We start from the raw sequence: 20,266 nt of genomic DNA, 5'->3' as shown, positions 1-20,266 counted from the left end.
TGCGCGGTGCGCCCAGGCGTGTGTGTGAGAGGCTTGGTGATTCCAGAATGATGAATTTCTTTCAGTTTCCATTAAATTGAATCTCAAGCAAACACCTCAGCCTCCTTCGCAAAAGAAAGAAAACGAGAGTTTCCCTGTGTTTCTGAGACGCTACATGCCTGCCTAAAAGTTTAAGATGCAGAAAAAACTAAAAGAATGTACAAGCTAAGATGTAACCCCTCGTTTAGATAGCAGGTGAAAATACAAAAATTCATTCCACGTATCTAGAACACCAGGAAGACACCGGTGGCTGCAATCTTGAATGCTCGAGCGCTTACCAGCATATATGGATGGATACCCGCCTATCCTAAATCCAGAGAAAATGGTTATATTTAAGAAAGTTACTGGAGTTTTCTTGTGCTCGATAATCTCTTCTACAACGGAATTCTTTTCACGGTAGCCCATACCTGAAGTTTCATTGAGAGGTTGAGTAGCTTCCTTGCAATGCCCACCCGAATTCCATTGTCCGCCCCTGTTTGACGCATCAAAAACCACTCAACAATTTGATACGTCGAGTTTAAAGCATTGATCATGACAGCACTAAGCTAACCTGAAATGTGAAGGCGCCGAACTTCGAAAGAAAACTTTCGGTCTTTCTCGGATTAATGTGTCTATCAACCCACGATGCCCAAGTCATCGGAGCTCTTCTGAAAGGTATAGACACATCAAGCTGGGGATGAACTTGGTTACCTTCCTGGTAATAGTTGATCCTGTTTCAAGGTCAGCAGATGTTACAAACGACACAGTATAGACACAAAGAAGCAAAGATGTTAGAATATATTTTTAAATAAAAAATACTTTAAAAAACAATTATTTCCATACTTTTAAATCTCATACGTGATACTGCACTAAAGAATGTCATCCTGCACTAGCGAGGGGAGGGGAAAAAAAATCCTCCAAATTATGGTAAATTGTGTAGAGATTTGCTATCAAGTATCAACTGTAAATTTGCTCGTTCTTACTTTTATTTTTTTTAATCCAAAAGGTTTAGAAATTAGACGAACATGAAAAAAAAAATCCAGATTGATAAATTCAAGGTGTTTTCGGTGCTTTAATGGCTCGATCATCGAGCATATCGAACCTTTTTTTGGGTGTGTGTGGTGGGGGTAGATAAACTAACATATAACTTTTCAGAAAGAAAAGAAAAGGTAATCCTCGTGTTAGGTATCCATGTTTTGTTCTTCTTTTTTTAATTCTCCTTTGTCGTTCTCCCAGGAGAATAACTTGAATAATAAATAAGAAAATGTAGTTTTATTTTTATATTTTAAAAATATTTTACAAAAAAAATTATTTTTTTTCTTCAAATTAATATTTTTTTAATATAAAACTATTATTTTAATATATTTCAAAAAAAAATACTTTAAATAAACAACAGTAACCATTCTACCCTCACATCTCAGCTTCCTGTCCCTTTTTGTTTTAAACAACTTAACCGAGTTGCATGCGATAAGTTAGTCAAATATATTTTTTATTTTTATTTTTATTTTTTTAATATGCTATGCCATGTTAAAAATATTTTTAACAAAAACATATTGTTCTAGTATTTCAAAAAAAAAAAAAACCTCTAACAGTGTACCGTCTGTAACCAGGAAAATGCAAGGATGGGAGGCACAGCTGGATGGGACAATGACGTGGAATAATCAATAGATTGATGTACGTAGTAAACAAAGTCGTCGCATTCTGATCTGTTTAATTCGAGGGACCAACCTCACCAACCATTCTATTGTAAACTCGACCACCATGTATTATTTATATCACTTTTAAAACCCAGTCCTCCTTGGTGAGCAAGTGATTAAAATAACACGAGAAAAAAATAATATTTTCAATACACAATCCTGATCTGTCCCGAGGATTCTCCCGGGGAAGTTGAGGCCAGGCTTGGAGAACAGAATGCTTCACTAGTGAACTGCAATGTTCTGTAGTCTGTAGTGATACAATATTACAGATCCAAAACCAGCAAGGAGCCAGTTTTGCTACATGAAACTTCAATCGGATCATATAACCAACAACTCAAATTGCCCTCCTCTCAAATAGAAAAAACAGCCTCGACAAGAGCATGCTTCTTTTTAGGGTATCCCATACCAAGCAAGTGGTTGAGATAAACCCTCCCATCCTTAACAGTTGCTGCTGTTGCCAACCTATGAGCAGGCCCCTTAAACTTTGCCACAACAGACGCCGTCTCCCACCTATCGGAGCTCTCCACCAGTCTCCCGGAAGGATTTCCGGCAACTACAAGTTTAGTTGGAGACAAGAGTTCTAGACCATCTCCAAATGCAAGTGAACCTCCGGCTACTTTAATTAACTTGACTTCATGATCTTCCTTGGCTATGTCAATCTTATATAACATGCCACTAAAGGTATGGATGACAATCAAGAACCCATCTGGGTGGTAAACAATCCCATTTAGCCCAATCAGGTTCTTGTACCACTCTTTCGCAATGAAGAGTGGATTTCTGATGAAGGATACGAACTTCCCATCCGCCCCAACCTTCCAAATCTTATTGGATTTGGCATCGGCAACATAGGCATTACCTTCTGCATCAACTGCTACATCATCGGCAAAGGATTTCTCGTTGTCTACAAGATTGAATGCAACGAATTAGGCAGAATCAACTAAAAATCATAAAGCATGCTTGAAGTCATCATTTTATTATCAATTAGTAAGAAACCTGGATGGCAAATGTCATAAGGTGCGTTTGACCATTAGGAGGATACACATTCTATTAACTCACTATAGATGAGGAAGGAACTAGAATTTCATAAGGGGGGTGTCAAAAAAAAAAAAAAACTAGTAGGATGATTTCAAAATGAGTTGAATTTAGACGGATTAGTTTCGACATGAATGAAACCTCTCGGCATTATCATCTAACCATGTTTTTTAAAGAATTTTAACTTTTTTTAGCTTTAAAATAATTTCATCTAGACTCACAAACAACCCTTAGAAGAATCAAATATGGAAGAGGAAATATGAAATTTTTGGGAACGCCAAATGCTTAACCATCATGAAAAAATAAAAAATCCAATGATCAAGCTGGAATCTTTCTAAGACTTTAGGGGTGGCATGCCCCTCACAGCCACTAGCTAGTACCTAGCTTGTCCCCCAGATCATTTAATATTTTTTAATTGAATAATGGACACCCAGCCGCATGGTACAATGATACAATCACTGGGAGGGCCAACCACCCTGGTGGAATTTGTTCTTGCCAGAGGGGTAAAACTATCTTCGGAGAATGTGTAGCGTCGTGGTTCAACCACCATAATTTATTAGCAGGTAGAGTCCTTTTTCTCTGCTTCTAGAAACAAACCTACCATGAACAAATATTCCATGCATGACCAAGACTTCCTTTCAGTGACTCTCCTTAATCAATATAATTCAACAAGTTACGTCAAAGATGGGGTAATTCATGTCTTATTTTATATAATATCATACGTTTTTCCTTCTAGATAAAAAGTCAGATATCATTGCTTTTTACGAAATTTTTGTTTTCAATATATTAAAATAATATTTTTTATTTTAAAAAATTTGCACCCGTTAAAACAATCTAAGACTAAAAAAATAATTTAATAAAATAATAATTTTGATTTTTATAAAAAATGCACCTTAACTAAACACGCCTTTATACAATGAGCCTTCTTGGAAGAAGCAACCTTATTATATTCTCTCTTTAATTAGGAAATTGCCCTAACATCCCTCGAGAAAGTGGACTGCGTGTCGTCTATGGCATTAATAAAAAATTGTATCGAATTTAGCCAAAAAAACAAAAGGAAAGGAACCAAAAGAGGAGAAGAGTAAGGATAATAACGTGCCTGAGCCACCAAGTTCGGTAAGAAACAAACGATCCCACGTGGACAAATCATAAGCAGCGAGTGCGTTGTAGTTGTTCCCTAATACATCACTAATCGCCACCAGAAGGCGATTCCTCGGCCGGTCAACCACGATACCAAGAGAAGAGTTCCCGGTCAAGTCAGGGTCTTTAACCACCGTGACTTCCTTTAAAACAGCCTCTTCCAATGAAGATCCATGATCGTCGGGGACGGCGATCTCGCCGATGCCACCTTCCATGAAGGAGACGAGGAATCGACGGTTTAGATCATCCCACTTGGCGCTCTCGCGGAAGAATCCTGAGCTGTGGTAGTGGTACACGTGGGTTGGCGGCTTGGCGAGCTCCATGGAGATAATAAAGGCAATAGGAATGGCTGAGATGAGGAAGAGAAAGAGGAGGGTCTTTGTAGAGCAGAGTGAAAAGGCCATTGTTGTAGAGATGGAGCAGAGTGTTCTACCTGGGCTTCTGATTTTATTGTGAGTAGGGCAATAGAAGTTGGGGATGGGCAAGCGGTAGAGATGAGAATGGAACAGCCTGGTGGTTGGATTTTTGTATTGAGATATGGAGTCATAAGCTGGTTAACAGCATGTATGTGACTTTTTCTAATTGGATTCAATTAAAATGTTTTAATAAAATAAGATACGTTGATGGTTAAGAATTGAATTTTAAAATAAATGAATTTTATCTTAAAAAATTATAAAAATAAATTAGAGTTCAATTTTTTTATTTATAATTTAAAATAAAATTATTTAAAAAAAATACTTATCTATTTTTATAAAAAAAATCTTAAAAAAATAAAATGATGATAATGATAGTAATATAAAAAATAAAATGAATTGAATTTTATTTTTTTGCTGTTTTTAAATTCAATTTATTTATTAAATTTCAATTTAATATTATAATTAAATTTAATTGTGGTAAAAAATTGGTTTCGATAATTTACTTTACTTTGTGATGCTGGTTTTTATGGAAATGGCTTGATTATTGATTTTGTCATTGCCATCCGGATTTTATTTCATAATTTATTTGATTAACATGATAAATTAATTAATCATTGGAAGTCTAGCAAAATAATAATAATAATAATCGGAGCACCCCGAAACTCATAGAAAAAGTGTAGTCTTGGCCTTATACATACATTGATAGATGATACACTTCTATTTCATATTTTAATATTTTTTAATGCTACCCGTGTAGTTTTACTAATTTATTTTTTAATCTTACCAAGGTTTCTAAAAAAATTTATTTTTTTCTTTATTTTTTATTTAGTTTAGAAAATTAGATATTATATATAATTATTTTATTTTTTTTCTAATTGTTTAGATTTTTTATTATTTTTCTTTTATTTTCATGTTTTTTAGTTTGTTTAGATTGTTTTCTTGTTCGTTTAAAGAGCTGTAAAGTTCTTAGATAGAAAAGCTACTTGAAAATAAATATTTAATAATAAAATTATAAATTAGTGTTTTTGTATGATTTGTTTTTTTTGGAAAAAATTATATTACTGTGCTTGTTATCTTTTTTATATTGTTTTCAGCATCGTTTGGAAACGCGGTGCAAACGGTGTTCCTTTAATTTTTTAAAAAAAATTATTTTTTTGTATAAAATTAATAATTTTTTTAGTATTTTTAAATTGTTTTGATGTGTTGATATCAAAAATAATTTTTAAAAAATAAAAAAATATATATCATTTTGATACATTTTCGAGTAAAAAATATTTTAAAAAATAATAGCAACCACACTCTCAGACACTCTCTTCATCAAAATTGATTGATATAAGAGCTTTGTGTCGCATGGTATAAAAAGTCAATTATTTTTAGTGATTGTAGAACAGGATGTGTCCATGTGGAAGAGGATGAGGTGTTTCTTTAACGGTAAAGAGACGTGCAAGAATTTGTGATATAAGACATACAAAAATAAATTGTATAATTAACTCGTCGATTAGAAATGATAAAGTCATGAAGGCAAGTTAAAGTATTATCTCGTCAATTAATAGAAATGAAAAGGAGAAAATTGGAGAAGCATGAAAAAAGTGATCACAAATTCATAATCGCTGTTGAGAATCTATTTTGAGGTACGAGCATAACAAACATCTTTTTCATCAAGATGAGTATTGTGGAGATTTTGATGATCCTACGTGTGATGAGATAGACATAGATTAATATTCTCTATCAATTTATAATGATAATTGTATTGATAGTGATATCATATACAATGACAGTGATTATAGTGAAGATACCATCAATGGTGTATCTGTTGATAATTTAAAGGTTTAGTGCAAAAAAACACATGAAAGATGCTTGTCAAAAAAAAATTATTGATTTAAACTATGCTGATCATTTTGATTACATGTTTATTGTTATCATAAGGGTATATGTGTTTTAGGATTATGTGAATAAAATATAAATACATGTTTATCTTTTTAAATTATTAAATATTTATGTTACTATATTTATTGTGATATTTATGTTTTAATAATATGAATTTTGTTATAGAACCATCACATGCACAACAGGAATAATTCCTAACTTTTGTTCACATTTTGTTATATAATTCTAAGAAGTATATCCTTGTATTTTATAATATTCAACCATTTATATAACTTAAACTAGAATAGATAAATTTAACTTTGAAATTCAAATGATCATATTCCATATACACGTGTTTATCTTATTTATTTTTTATAATGATATTTATTGTTTAATATGTTATAAATATTATGGTTATGATTAAGTTATAAGATGTGAGATATCAGAAATATAAACCGGTTATATCTTGATAATTTATAATCTTCTAGTATAGAAAAGACTCTACTAAAATTTTGATAGAAATTTCAAGAGAATTTTATATGAAAACTATATAAAAATTATTTTGTTTTTTTAATACGTAATTAGTGTTTTATCCCCAAATGTTACACCCAGAACCTGCTGCAGACCTTCCCAGCATCAAATCAGAGACCGAATGGTCCTGTTTCCCTTCTGTAGCTCATTTATTACGGGAGAGTTTTTTTCAATGATCCACAACCCTAAAGCAATATATCACTTATATGATTCAACTAGAACACTTTGCAAAATCCTCGGCTAAAATGTACAGAGAACCTCTAAATTATTGGCTGTTTTGACTTGTGTTTTATAGTTTTTTCTTCTCTCTTGATCATAGTCTATAAACTATAGAGTCTTCAGGTTACGACACTTTCCACCACTGTTCTTCTCTCTGGTTTTACTATTCCGGTCATCAATCTACTCCAAAATACCAACCAGACAATTCTTTTGACCTCGCAAACAACATTATGAAATGGAAAATCCAGTGATGGTTGGATTCAACATGTATTATTTCACAATGTAGTTGAAACTATATTTTATCCTAATCATGTTTTAAAAGGTGTTTGATTAATCAACATTCATGTGGGTCTTACTTCAATATATTTACTGAAATATTGATTATAAAAAAATTATATATATATATATATATATATATTAAATATACCTGTTCAAACCACAAAATTAACACAATATCAAACCTATGTATTAATAAACTCATGGCAGCAAAATTTTTCATTCTGTGGAGCTCTCGTAAATAATAGTGATAGAATCCTAATGAAGAGGTGCATGCTACTTCAAACATCAGATAATTTAAATATTAAAATAAAATAAAAAGTAATAGCTCAATCTTTATACCAATTGTTTGTTATCTTCTTCGGTGATGATCCCCGCCTTATCTCCATCATCCATGAACACCACCTACCAACACCCTTTATCATTTCAAGTTTCAACATTAGCAATTCCAGAGGTATCCACGTGCTTCAGAATAAAATATTTTAATGGAAAAATCACACTAAATATCTCATAGTTTATATTATTTTATATTTTGCTTTTATTATTTTAAAAATTGCATAAAATTTATATTCTGAATTTTATCAGGTTATTTGGAACTCTCGAGTTTAAATTCAATTTTAATAGTTAAATTAATTGTTGTATTTGAGATTCTTTTGAGAGTATTAATTTGAACTCCAAATAAAATTTAAATCTTAAAAAAATAGATAAAAATAGATTGATTTCAAATAAAAATACTATTACAGAAATATTTTATTTTATTTTCTCTCAAAAACCATGACTTGAAATAGGTTTTTTTGTCTCAAGAAAATTGCCTTCATCGTATTATTCTTTCTGTGGGATGTTCCCGGTTTGCCGTAGAGGACAAAAGAGAGAGAAGCAAAGCCATGGAAATAAAAGACAATTTATTGACTGGCATTGTTGTGCTGTCAATATAACAAAGGTACATATAGTGAGTGATGGGAGCTATTTTATTTTTGGACTTTATTGGGTGGAGTAGACTGAACCAATAATGAATTTTTTATTATTATTAATAAAGAATAAATAATATTCAGAGAAAGTATATCATTAATCTATCATCATGGATTTATAAATGGGTGTTTCTTTGCTGAGAGGTATTGAAATATGATTTTTTTTTATATAAATATATATTTTGAATGGTGAATAGCTTATTTAAAAGTAGATGAAATAATTTTATTGGGTGAAAATTATATGAAAATTGGTATGAGAATATCTTTATTACTAAAAGAAATATTTATTTTTTATTTAAATTTAAAAATTAAATTAATCTAGGATTTAAACTACAATTTTTTAAGAAATAAAAAAATGATTAAATTATAGGATATTCATGACAATTTTTCCTGTGTCAATTAATATTTGAGGTGTGGTTCCAGGGAGGGATATGTTCTTACTTAACATTTTAAAAGGAAACTTTGTGAATATATTAACCCGGCACGAATGATTTACTTGGAAATTATTTGGAAACGAGGTACAAATCGTATTTTAAAAAAAATTATTTTTTTTATTAAAATTTAATATGATTTATATGTTTTAGATCGTTTTGATGTGCTGATATCAAAAATAATTTTTTTTTTAAAAAAAAACATTTACATATATTTCGACACGAAAAGTTATTTAAAAAACAACCGCTACCACATTACCAAAACATACTCTTAAAATCTAATTAAACATGGATCTGGTTTTAGTATACAAAAGGGAAATAATTTAGAACACGAATTTTACCATATACCAGCACTTTTTATCTCACAAGATTACAATTCCAAAGCGTCCATAGCGGCTGGTGCTTTAGCAGAGACTTCAAATGGAAGAATCGAGGATTTATTGCAGGACCGGTAACATTCTCTGTTACATGATATTGGTATGGTATCTTGTTTAAAAATTATATTAAAATAATATTTTTATTTTTTAAAATATATTTCTAATATTAATATAATAAAATAATTTTAAATTAAAAAATATTTTTTAAAAAAACATATAACACCACATAAACAAAATGGTATATTTATTTTTATGTTTTAAAAACGCTTTTAAAAAAAAATTGAATTTTTTTTTATTTTTTTCTTTACTTCAAATTAATATTTTTTTGGTTTTTTTAGATCATTTTGATGCAATGATATCTAAAATAATTTTTTTAAAATAAAAATATATTAATTTAATATATTTTTAAATAAAAAAAAACCTTAAAAAACAACAAAACTATACTCTCAGACAATCAACACTCTAAAAATGCATTCGAACCAAATGTTTACCGTCCATTCCCTATCTCGAATCATTTTAAATCCAGAAGCCCAGAAATGGCCCAGTTATACAACCCAAATGGGCCCATGCGGTCCTCCAATTAACGTTATTCCTAGCCCCGGTTCCGGATACAAATAGCCTCACAAACAAGCGCCCTCGGCGTCAGAAAAAGACACGAAAGGTGAAAGTCACGCAGGTTATCGCCTCTCATTTCTCCTGAACCTCCGTAATAATCTTCTCAGCGCAGTTCAATTAAGGTCAGCAAACCCTAGTCTCTCCATCCATCCCTCTCTCCCTCTCGATCTATCTTGGATCGAACTCTTCTCTTTATTAGTCACCCTGTCATTTTATTTAGGTCTCGATCTATCTATCTATTTTTTAATTTCACGCGATTTGTTCTTACTGTTCAAGTTTCTATACTGTAACTTTACATGTCACTGGAAGAAATCTCGCTTTATCTGCTTCTTTTAATTCAATCTTGCACTTGCAAAAAAGAAAAGAAAAGAAAATAAATCCAATTTTACAATTTTCGCAATCGGGATGTTGTTTACAGATTTCTATTTTGATATTAATTATTTAATCGTGATTTTGATTAATAATTATGCAAAACGAATAGATGTGTGTGAATACACCTGCTGGAAAGTAATGAAATAGACGAGGGTTTTTTCACTTTTGAAAATTCTCTTATGTCTAAGAGAAATTAAAAGCTGGGTGCTTGCAAATTGTTCACTGATGGGTCAAACTTGAAATGAGTGATTGGATTATGAATTAAAACCAAGCATGAGTAGAAGAATTATAATATCTTATAGTTTACACACTTACTGCTTCAGCTCTCTGTCAATAGGCTGGATGTTTTATAGTTATAGCCATAAGATTTGTTTAAGTGTCTGCATCAAATTTTGCAATGTAATTCGAATCAATCTCCCTTTTGTTCTCTTAGTCCCTTTCTTGCACTTATAACTGTTACAGGGTAGATATCTGTTGCTTGATTGAATTGTTTAATTTAGGAATCTTGTTTACAAGTTGCATTACTTATTTTTGTTGTCCATTGTTTTGCTCCCTTTTTTCTCTATATTTTCACTCGTTAAAAGGAGTCCAGTATCATATGTTGTCTTCTAGAAGTAGCCAATCATGCTTATTCGTTTTTGAAGGGGCAATGGAGTAGTTTTAGTCTATGCTAATAGATATGCGTCTATAGAGGAGCGCCTAATAGGTATGCGTCTATCATATGTTGTCTTCTAGAAGTAGCCAATCATGCTTATTCGTTTTTGAAGGGGCAATGGAGTAGTTTTAGTCTATGCTAATAGATATGCGTCTATAGAGGAGCGCCCCCCCCCCCCCCAAACACACACAGAGACACACTGATTGGCTTATTGCAATAGTACATTTTTATACTTTTCGTGAATTCTTCTTTGGGTGCTAAGAACAGAGAAAATGTCGCTTGCAGATTACTAGCAAAGTGAAATGGCTGGCGGTAGGGTTGCTCATGTGACCTTGAAGGGACCAAGTGTTGTCAGGGAGCTTTGTATTGGATTTGCACTTGGCTTGGTTGCTGGTGGTCTTTGGAAAATGCATCACTGGAACGAGCAGAGGAAAGTGAGATCATTTTATGACTTGCTGGAAAAAGGTGAGATCAGTGTTGTTGTGGAAGAATAAATTATCTCCTATTCCCCTGTCTCTGCCATTGTGTTATGGACAGCTTCAGAAGTATTCTGTTTTGTCTCCCATGTCTTAATTTTAAGCTGTGGGTACTTAGCCTTCAGACTTTGAAGAATAAATTTCTTGTTTGAGATGTGCAGCACACAATTGTTTTACATGAATGTGTGAAGTTAATGCCTTTCACTCTGTCATGTGCTATCTCCTATCTTATCGTGATTCTCTTATGGTTTTGTTACCTGAGATATTAGTTTTTCTTTTTTGGTTGTGCAATTTGTGCACAGCTAGATCATGAAATTGAAATGCAATAAAACTTGATGAGTTTGATGGGCAAGCCCGGACAGGTCCCGAAATGCTTTAAATCCATTAGAGGCAGCTTTTACTTTCCCGGTGATGAAAGAAAAATGGAATGCATGCAAGCTAACTAGTAATGTTCTTCGTAATTTTACTGTCGTTATGGGAGATTACAAACAAGAGTTTTTCTACTTCCATATTCCAAAATTGAAATGAAGGCTTGGGTATTGTAAAACCATGTCATAGACCTTAACTAAGCTATCCAAAAATATACCAGGTCAGCTCAAACAGTGAATCTAACCAGTATAACTTTAGGACAGATCTCACAAGAGAAGAAGTATGAACCATGAAGACAAACCGCTGCAGAATCATGAACTCATTTATCAGCAAACAGTAATCAGTTAGGAATGCTGCCATGTCTGACGACAAGCATACATTAACAGTAACGATGAAGGGGGATACAGCAGGATATCATGGCCTTAAAAATTCTAAGCAAACAAAATGTGGCAGGATTTACGAAGCAAAGCAAGAGAATTTACAAGACATTCCCTGCATATATTTCCTAACCGACAAAAGGGAACCTAGAAAACATCAATCGAAACTCATTTCGGAGGCTTCCAAGTTGAAATTATGAACGAGTAGAGCAAGAAGAGACAAATTCCAGCTGGTATCAGAGGCCGTATTCTTACAGAACCATCCTCTGTATGTTGATGTGCCCAAAACATGTTCTGTTATCTTATCATCACTTTGGCTTTCCTTAAAATTGGAATTGTTTGTGGACTGCTCACCGTAAGCACCAGGGTCCCAGGTATCTGTGTGGGATTTTTTCACAGCTTAAACAACCTTGAAAAAGAAAAGAAAACTGCCCTCCCTCATTTCTAGTTCAAGATCTGAGTTGTGAAAAGAGCACAGCTCCATGAAATGCGTATTAACTTTCTAGCTCAAATTAAATCAATAGTCTCTTATAAAATTAAATCAAGATCCTGCTTTAATAAAAAACTAATAACATTGTACTTGTGAAATTCAACTTATACGACTACGTTTCTTCGTAAAAATTATTTGAGTTATTCCTGCCAGAATGCTTCTAACTTAAGAACACTCTTTAACTCATTTATATATCAAGTTGTTTACGAAAAGCAATTTTATTTTTCATAAATCAAGTCAAACACACCCTTAATTTATTTAAAAAGTTGCCTGATTGAAGGCTATTCTTTGATTCATGTTTCACTGGTGGATTTTAACAAGTTTGCTTTAAGCAAGCATGAAAAGAGTAACATCCGTTTGAATCGAAGAGAGTAAGGCACGGGAAAATGAGCATTGATAGGCACCTTGCTGTCGGGATGATCCTTGGATAGCAATAGGTTTCAATGTGAAAAGGCCTATGTTAAATTCAATTCAACACTAAAATAGTCCTGGTATGGCGCTGAAACTTCTGCGGTAAGGTTTTGCCGATCAAGTGCAAGAACAATCAACTAATGATAATCTGAGCTCAAATGCTTGTATGCAAACGGAACCAAGGCTTTGTTTGATAGGAAATAATTTTTTTTTGAAAAATAAAATTTTAAAAAATAAATTCTTAAAAAATAAATTATTTTTTAATGTTTAGTAGTATCATGAAAAATAAATTAGAAAACATTTTCTAATATTTGATTATGTCATGGAAAATAAACTGAAAAATAACTTATTAATATTTTTTTCAAGTTTATTAAAATAATAAGGAATAAATCTTACAAATTACAAGGTTAGATGAGAATAAAATTAAAAAAAAATCTAATTTTATAAATTATCTCAAATAAAATAAATAATAATCAAAATAATAGAGATCAAATCTAACAGATAAAAAATATTGAAAAATAATGAAATTAAAATAATAATAATAATAATTTTATAAATTATTTCAAATAAAATAAGTAACAATAAAAAGAATAAGAATTAAATTTGATAGATAAAAAATTTTAATTAAAATAATAGTTAAAAAAAGTAAATAATCATAAAAAATAAAGATCAAAATTATTATAAAAATCAAATTCTAATGAGTAAAATTAAAGAAAAAAATTTAAAACAAAATATAAAACAATTAAAAATTTGAGGATCAAATTTATTATAATTAACAAATAATATGATATTTCTAAATTTTTTACAACTTTTAGAAAATATTTTCTATTCAAAATAAAAAATATACTTTACTAAAATTCAAGTCAAATTTTTTTTTAACTAAAAAATATTTTTTATTGATTAATTTTTTTAATAACAAACAAATACAAAAAAAAAATTTAGATCACTTTTCACCAAAAATAAAAACAAGGCGCGAGTATTTTAATAGTTCCATGAGTCAGGGATTGTACAAAATCTTTTCAGAGAGCACAAAATCATGCAATGGATGTAGTAAGATTATCATACTGGTTTGGGTGGCGAATACATCAAACTTGACAAGGGTGGTGTTTTTACAAGTTATGTAACACGACAATCAATCGTGGATGATACATTTCATGATCAATGATCTATGGCCTGTAAAATTGATGTATATTTTGTACTCAGGGAGCACGCGACGCGGCGAAGTAGCTGTTGCATCCAAGCACAGACCGGTAATGCTGCTGCTCAACATCAACTCCCAGCGGGCAAACACCATCGAGTCTAAACAGACATTGATGATAGTTCAAGGTTAGTAAATTGAAACATGCAAGAACATAGGAAACAGAAATAAACGAACTATTGGTCATTCAGACACGAAAATTATGCATTAATGCAAGTCGAAAAAAAAATCACCTTAACTACACAATTTAATGGGCACAAGATGAATAAGATGAAGAGATTGACATTGGGGGGAAAACAGTAGTTTTGACAAAACAAAGATGTATTGACAATGGCGAACCATCTACACGATAGTAGTGTGCTTTAGAGTTCAGACGGGTAACTAAACACACTGATTTAAAGTTTCAGCATGATAAAATAGAACACGGCTTTCACTTTGGTTGATATCATAACAAAGCAATCACAGACTAGTGGACTGAATATTTTGTCAATAAAGATATAGGGATGGAGAAATTACCATAATAATGACCTTGGTAAAGAGTAGAATCCTTCATGCTGAAAGTCTGCCAGCTCTGGCCCACCTCCTCCACTGGCAACAACTGCTTGGTTATCAGAGTCTGCAACTCCTTCGCTCACCTCGTCCTTACAGGCATCAAGTTCTGCGCTTGCATCAGAAGAATTTGGCACACAATGTTTCTGAAGCCACCTATCGGTTTCCCATAAAACATGCAAGATGCTCTCTCGTGCAGCATACCCGTGGCTCTCAAAGGGTAGAATGACCAGGCGACAAAGGGCACCATGACCTTTCAGGGCATTAAAGAAACGATCTGACTGCATCATGTGAAAATGGAAGATAAGCAGCAAGTAAACATGTTGGGGAACACAAACTGAAGCTGGAAACAAACCACTAAACTGAGAAATCAGCGGTTAAAAAGATAGTATCAACTAGTAAGAATATAAAGGATAGAATAATTCCTACTGATGGATGGTCCAATTAAATTTATATAATCGGCACAGGAGGTTAGAACCATGAATTTTTTTATATATAAATACCTGCATGGTTAGCGTTCCTGAATTATTGTCTTCTTCTCCATGGATAAGCAGTATTGGCTTTTTAATTTTATTTGCTGACATGAAAGGACTCATTTCAACATAGGTACCCGTGGCCTCCCAAAGCGTTCTGTCCTCATTCTATATCAATAAAGATGAAAAGCATTAAAAAAAATCATCCAAAATTATGACAGAAATAACAATCAAGGGAAGAAAAATATAACAAACACTGTTGTTCAATTAGCAGTATGTACCAGAGCAAAAAAAGGGAAAAAACATCTGTTCCACTATTCTGTTACCTGAAAACCGAAAGGTGTAAGTGTTCTGTTGTAAGCTCCAGAGCGAGCAATTCCACAACAGAAAAGATGGGGGGCATGTGCCAGGAGGTTTGCAGTCATGAATGCACCATAAGAATGTCCTCCAACAGCAATTTTGTTGGGATGAGCAACCTTCAAATATTCAGCACCAAAACAACTTGTCACAAACTCATCCAGTGCTATGGAACTAATAGTCATATAAGAACAAATGAAGAAGCTTACTCCACGTCGGATAACTTCCTCAACAGCTGCCTCTGCACTTGCAACCAGTTGCTCTACATATCTAGTTAGCGCATTTAGTTAGAAATAAAATTGCAGGGACTCTACAGCATAGTTCATTTAGTGATACCTCCTATTATACCTAAGAAGAAATCTAAATACATGCTCTTTATAACAGAGAGCAACTGAAGAGTTAGCCCCTTGTTCAATATCATGTATGTTGCAAAAACTTACGGGTTAGGGGAAAGGCATCATACTAACGCTATCCTCTTATTTCTTGAACCATTTGCTTTATGTTAATAACCATGGAACAAGGATTGCCATATAACAAATAATTTGTTTCACTTGTAAGTTGTAACCATAATTTCAAGAAAACATACATGTATACACCACTCAATGCAAGAGTTTGAGTTATGTGAATAATTAGCAACTCATGACAATAACTCGATGAGTACATGAAGAAAACCCACATAATCATATTCATATGAACTAGAAAAAAAAAAAAAACAGAGTTCTGTAAGATACATATATATTAAGTTACCTGTCATTCGCCTCCTTGTCACCCTCACCAATAATAGGGATTGTTGGTCCAGATAAAATAGCAAACCTGCAGGATGTGAAGTTATTATAATGAGGCCCAGCATGTTCAAATCACGCAAGCCGTGGTAAAGGTGCAGCAGAAATCAGCTGATGATGGAGACAGTACAAGTAACATAACTAATCATAACAAGAAAAGGAGGGAAGAATTCATGCCTCCTGGCCAACCAAAGAAGAGCAGATGTTGGACCTATGCCAGCAAATTCATTAGGAGAACCACGAACTTGTCCTGCAGCATCTTTACTTTTAAATTCTCCAGGGTAAGACCAGAACAGACATGGAAGAGGGCCATCTTTTGACGCATCATAGCCTGGTGGCAGGTACAATGTTGCAGTGAGCTGGACCCCATCATTTCTCTGGTACTTGATCATCTCTTTCTGCAACGACGCCAACTGTGGGTATGGGTGTGGAAAATTTGTTATCTGACATACTTTCTTCTCAGGCCATTTCTGGATGGAATATTGTGTATTTTCTGTTTTTGACTCCTTGGAGGTCAATAATTTCAACCGATCAAGGAGTAAATCTCCTTCTTCGTAATCTGACATAAGAGAAACAACAGTTTCATAATACTTTTCCTTGTCACTCTCCCAGATTCGTTCTTTGCTGCCTGCATTTCTGAAAGAAATTGGTATAGATCATTATGAGAGCAATTAGTATTGGGGACCAGGTAAGGAACATCTGTCAAAAGGTTCTTTTCTGAAAAGCTCACATGTCAAACAAATCAAGGAAGGGGATGTTCCCTTCAGATGTAGCACCACTTCCATTCAGTAAAATATAAGTGTTTTCATCATTTTCCTTCTTTATCTTCGCAATCACATAAGTTCCAGCAGGAGTCCTCCTCAGCATTGGAGAGCCAGGATCGGAGTACACATCTTCTGATGACCGATCAAATAGTATCCTTGGACTCACATCTTTTGAACCAGGAGATATCACCCAGGTTCTTGTTCGCCTTGTCTTGTACCATGATTCATAAACTAGTGCCAGTGAATCATCACACCAAGAAATCCCACTGTGGAGGTGAAAGAAAACAAAAATCAAAACAAGAACCTAAGTTTATTCTTTTAGCGTGTTTTCAAAAAGAATAATGATAGAGAAACTTAAGACTTTCCAGCTAAAATAAATTGCTAATTAATCATATAGGTGAACGGCACATCATAATAAATTTTAAATCTTTCCTAAGTGATAAATCATGTGCCATTTACATAGCAAAGATCACCAATGTGATAACAATGCCTCATTTAGTTAGAGACTTTAGTAAAAGTTTCTTAGTATCTGTAGCATTAGTCTTCCAAAATAAACCCACACCCACCCATAAAGTGATCAAACAAAATGTCACGGTCATGTCTTCAAATGACCTTCTAGGCAACTGTTGCATGTTTCTAGATAATTACAAAAATTTGGAAATGTAAGGATGAAATAGGTGCCTGAGAGAAGGCAACATGTAATTAGAGCTTGGAGCAAGAACAAACATATACTTTGACAGAAGTGAACGCTAGTCCAAGCTAGCGTTAGACCTATCTTTAAGAATCTTGTGATTGGTTGTAGAATTTTTTTTAATGTCAGTGAGTCTGCAAGATTAATCTCTTTCTATGAAGTATGAGAGTATCATTGTCAAAACATATAAAAAAAAATGATCCAAAAGTTTTAAAATTATCCCAGCCATTCACAATTTAAGAACCCATTGTAAACAAATTTCGCAAAGAAAGCAATTAACATGCAGATCATATCTTACCCATAGCGAAGATCAAGTTTGTGCAAGATTTCTGGCTGTTCACCTTCCAACGGCTCAGCTGGCTGCGTGTAAATTATATCTCTTGGGGAAACTTCAACTTTTGCATCACCTCCATCTTGTGTCTCTGCCCTAAAACGTCAACAGGAGTCAATGAAAAAAATAAGGAACAAAAGTAACAAGTACATGCAGCACCACATGCCACTACATAATGCTAAAACTGTTCGTTAATACTTTTATGTAACTAGGGTCATGCAGCTATCATGTAATCCTGTCAATTCCAGCACAAAGCACAGTGAAAAATTAGAATTTTCATTTATATACCAGTAGAGTGTTGAAGGCTTGTCTGCTCTCCAATTGATGTTGCGCATCCCTTTGCGCACACTACTGATTGCAATGGGAATGTCCTCGGCTAGAGGCAAATCACAGACTTCCCTCACGAATTTCCCATCAGTTGTCCATACTTCTACCTTTTTTGGAAATCTTCCACACGGTACAGTAAAAGAGTATGGCCTGTGAAAAGAACTAACTAAAAGGTACTTCTGGTCAGGGGATGGATCCATTGATGTATATACAGCTGGATTTCCAATTTCCTTCGTTGTCCCATCCAAAGAAGCCAACACAAGTTGAGATGTCGCATAGTAGTCAAACAAATCTTCATCATACTCATCCTTCAATAAGTCCTGAAAGGTTCTAACTTGAATGACATTTTTCTGCTCGTTAGATTGAATCTTTGGACCAGATGGCACCAATGGTTTCTTTGGTAGATCTCCACGAGATGATGGAATGGCACAAACCAATAGAGTAGAGTTATCCACCCATTCAAAATTATCAAAAACAGCATTTAGGTAAACATTTGGTGACTGAAATAAAGGTCGAGCTTGCCCTGTTTCCACATTAGCAACCCATACTCTAAGTTTACTGCTGCTATTGTCCTCCTCGTCAAATCGGATGCTGAAGGCCAAATGCCTTCCATCAAGAGACCAGGTGACAAAATTGATCTTAGCACCATCTGGATATCCATGTATCTCCCTTTCAGGACCTAGTATACCATCAGGCATTAACTGATGAATACCAATACCAGTGTAAAATGACATCCGGCTCCTAGTATTACATTTCCCATCAATACGAATGCCAGCCAGTTTCTCCTCTGGTCTTGCTAGCTCTGCCAGTGGAGGTAAGGATCTCCGCTTGAGAAAAAGTATTTTATCCCTTTGTGGTGAAAATGATAACGCAGGGAGAGGCGGGGCATCAACAATGGTTTTTATCTCAGGTGGGGGAAGCTGATATTTACCTGCCAATGCTTCTACGTTTTACAAAAAAAAAAAAAAAAACACACTGGATAAGAGCTATGATCATCGGTTCTTCAGCAAATACTAAGATTTGACAAAAGCAGAGGCCTAATTTACGCCAAATAATCAAATTGCTTGATATATTCGACTAGTGATTAACTTATTTTACTAAGCCTAAGGATTCTCAATCATTTATTTCTCAACAATTTCTTTAAACTCATGTTTTTCAAAGAATCTAGTCAGCTGATACGATTAATAGCACAATAAGGGGCTATTCTGAAACACGTTTCATGATTTTTTTTTATTTTTTTTATTTTAAATTATTTTAAGGTGGTAATATTAAAAATAAAATTTTAAAAAAAAGTATATTATTTAAAAAAAAAAAACAGTTTAAAAAACAACTATATCTAAACCAAAACTTGAAAAAAAAATTGATGAGAAAAGTAGCGAGCACCTTCATCTTCAGTAGACGCGGAAGAAACGGAGTCATTAGAGCGACCGCCAACATTTTCGGCTGCAATCGAGTTTAGAGGCACGAGATTGGGGAATCTAGAACTCATAGTACAAATTGACTTGAACCTTTTAGAGTGATGAGTTCTCAGGTGGCCAGGAGTACGAACGGGCGTGAATAGGCTTAGAGATGATGTCAAGGGAGGTGGTGGTGGTGGAGAGGATGGGGAGAGAGATAAGAGAGTGAGGCGATGATAGACTTTGTGAAGCCGCATCATTTACCACCTGCTACTTTTTTTAAATGGGGACGGGAAGTAATAATGTTGTCACGCTGAAACTATCCAATCAGAATTGACCGCCTGCAAAAGAATCTTCCTCCACACACTAGTTGTTTGTGACTGCGACACGATGCGTGTCTTAATTGTTTTTATAATAAAATATTTTAATGTTGATTGCGTGTTTTAGTCCTAGTCAATTAAATAAATTGATTTTTTTAATCATATTAAAAAAAATGGCAAATGAGAAAATATAAATATAAAAAAACTAATCAATAAGAATTAAATAAAAAAAATACACTGTCAATTTAGATTAAAAAATAAAATTAAAAAGAATAATTTTTTTATAAAAAAGTTGAGAAAAAAATCATAAGAATAAAGATTAAATTACAAACATCAATACA

The 20,266-nt window shown here is 33.3% G+C and overlaps 3 protein-coding genes and 1 long non-coding RNA gene across 5 annotated transcripts; 1 reads left to right on the top strand and 3 right to left on the bottom strand.

The window, feature by feature from the left end:
- Positions 1 to 40: 40 nt before the first annotated feature.
- On the bottom strand, positions 41 to 1,050 carry LOC133682617 (uncharacterized). The gene is made up of 2 exons (XR_009836709.1): positions 590 to 1,050; positions 41 to 511 (listed from the first exon to the last, which is right to left on the bottom strand). It is a non-coding gene; the product is annotated as an uncharacterized LOC133682617 (long non-coding RNA).
- Positions 1,051 to 1,757: 707 nt separating this feature from the next.
- Positions 1,758 to 4,486, bottom strand: LOC133682634 (uncharacterized). Its single transcript, XM_062106061.1, has 2 exons — positions 3,847 to 4,486; positions 1,758 to 2,616 (listed from the first exon to the last, which is right to left on the bottom strand). The coding sequence occupies exons 1-2, from the start codon at positions 4,289 to 4,291 to the stop codon at positions 2,066 to 2,068; spliced, it is 996 nt and encodes a 331-aa protein (XP_061962045.1). The 5' UTR covers positions 4,292 to 4,486; the 3' UTR covers positions 1,758 to 2,065.
- A 5,071-nt stretch (positions 4,487 to 9,557) lies between these two features.
- LOC133681587 (cytochrome c oxidase subunit 5C) lies at positions 9,558 to 11,301 on the top strand. Of its 2 annotated transcripts, none has more exons than XM_062104672.1 (2): positions 9,558 to 9,708; positions 10,899 to 11,301. In XM_062104672.1, exon 2 carries the CDS (start codon positions 10,916 to 10,918, stop codon positions 11,105 to 11,107), a length of 192 nt encoding a protein of 63 aa, XP_061960656.1. In that variant the 5' UTR covers positions 9,558 to 9,708; positions 10,899 to 10,915; the 3' UTR covers positions 11,108 to 11,301. The 2 variants fall into 2 exon arrangements, with proteins under 2 accessions (XP_061960656.1, XP_061960657.1); XM_062104673.1 differs by having other exon boundaries at positions 9,610 to 9,806.
- A 2,395-nt stretch (positions 11,302 to 13,696) lies between these two features.
- Positions 13,697 to 19,890, bottom strand: LOC133681557 (probable glutamyl endopeptidase, chloroplastic). The gene is made up of 11 exons (XM_062104633.1): positions 19,592 to 19,890; positions 18,170 to 19,151; positions 17,849 to 17,977; positions 16,826 to 17,125; positions 16,273 to 16,731; positions 16,061 to 16,126; positions 15,523 to 15,583; positions 15,283 to 15,432; positions 14,987 to 15,124; positions 14,451 to 14,764; positions 13,697 to 14,035 (listed from the first exon to the last, which is right to left on the bottom strand). Coding segments are annotated over exons 1-11 (2,874 nt in total). The 5' UTR covers positions 19,866 to 19,890; the 3' UTR covers positions 13,697 to 14,034.
- Positions 19,891 to 20,266: the final 376 nt, after the last annotated feature.

Source organism: Populus nigra, chromosome 2 (genome assembly GCF_951802175.1).
Source record: "Populus nigra chromosome 2, ddPopNigr1.1, whole genome shotgun sequence".
Taxonomy (NCBI): Eukaryota; Viridiplantae; Streptophyta; class Magnoliopsida; order Malpighiales; family Salicaceae; genus Populus; species Populus nigra.
This window is presented reverse-complemented; position numbering and strand designations above follow the sequence as displayed.

What these genes read in the sequence shown, in the direction of transcription:
- LOC133682634 (XM_062106061.1), bottom strand. Translation starts at nt 4,291, where the DNA reads ATGGCCTTTTCACTCTGCTCTACAAAGACCCTCCTCTTTCTCTTCCTC. An exon ending in TACCGAACTTGGTGGCTCAG is followed by an intron (nt 2,617 to 3,846) that starts GCACGTTATTAT and finishes TCAATCTTGTAG; the next exon opens with ACAACGAGAAATCCTTTGCC.
- LOC133681587 (XM_062104672.1), top strand. Translation starts at nt 10,916, where the DNA reads ATGGCTGGCGGTAGGGTTGCTCATGTGACCTTGAAGGGACCAAGTGTT.
- LOC133681557 (XM_062104633.1), bottom strand. Translation starts at nt 19,865, where the DNA reads ATGATGCGGCTTCACAAAGTCTATCATCGCCTCACTCTCTTATCTCTC. An exon ending in GACAAGGAGGCGAATGACAG is followed by an intron (nt 15,584 to 16,060) that starts GTAACTTAATAT and finishes TGCGCTAACTAG; the next exon opens with ATATGTAGAGCAACTGGTTG. An exon ending in TTACACCTTTCGGTTTTCAG is followed by an intron (nt 15,125 to 15,282) that starts GTAACAGAATAG and finishes TTATTGATATAG; the next exon opens with AATGAGGACAGAACGCTTTG.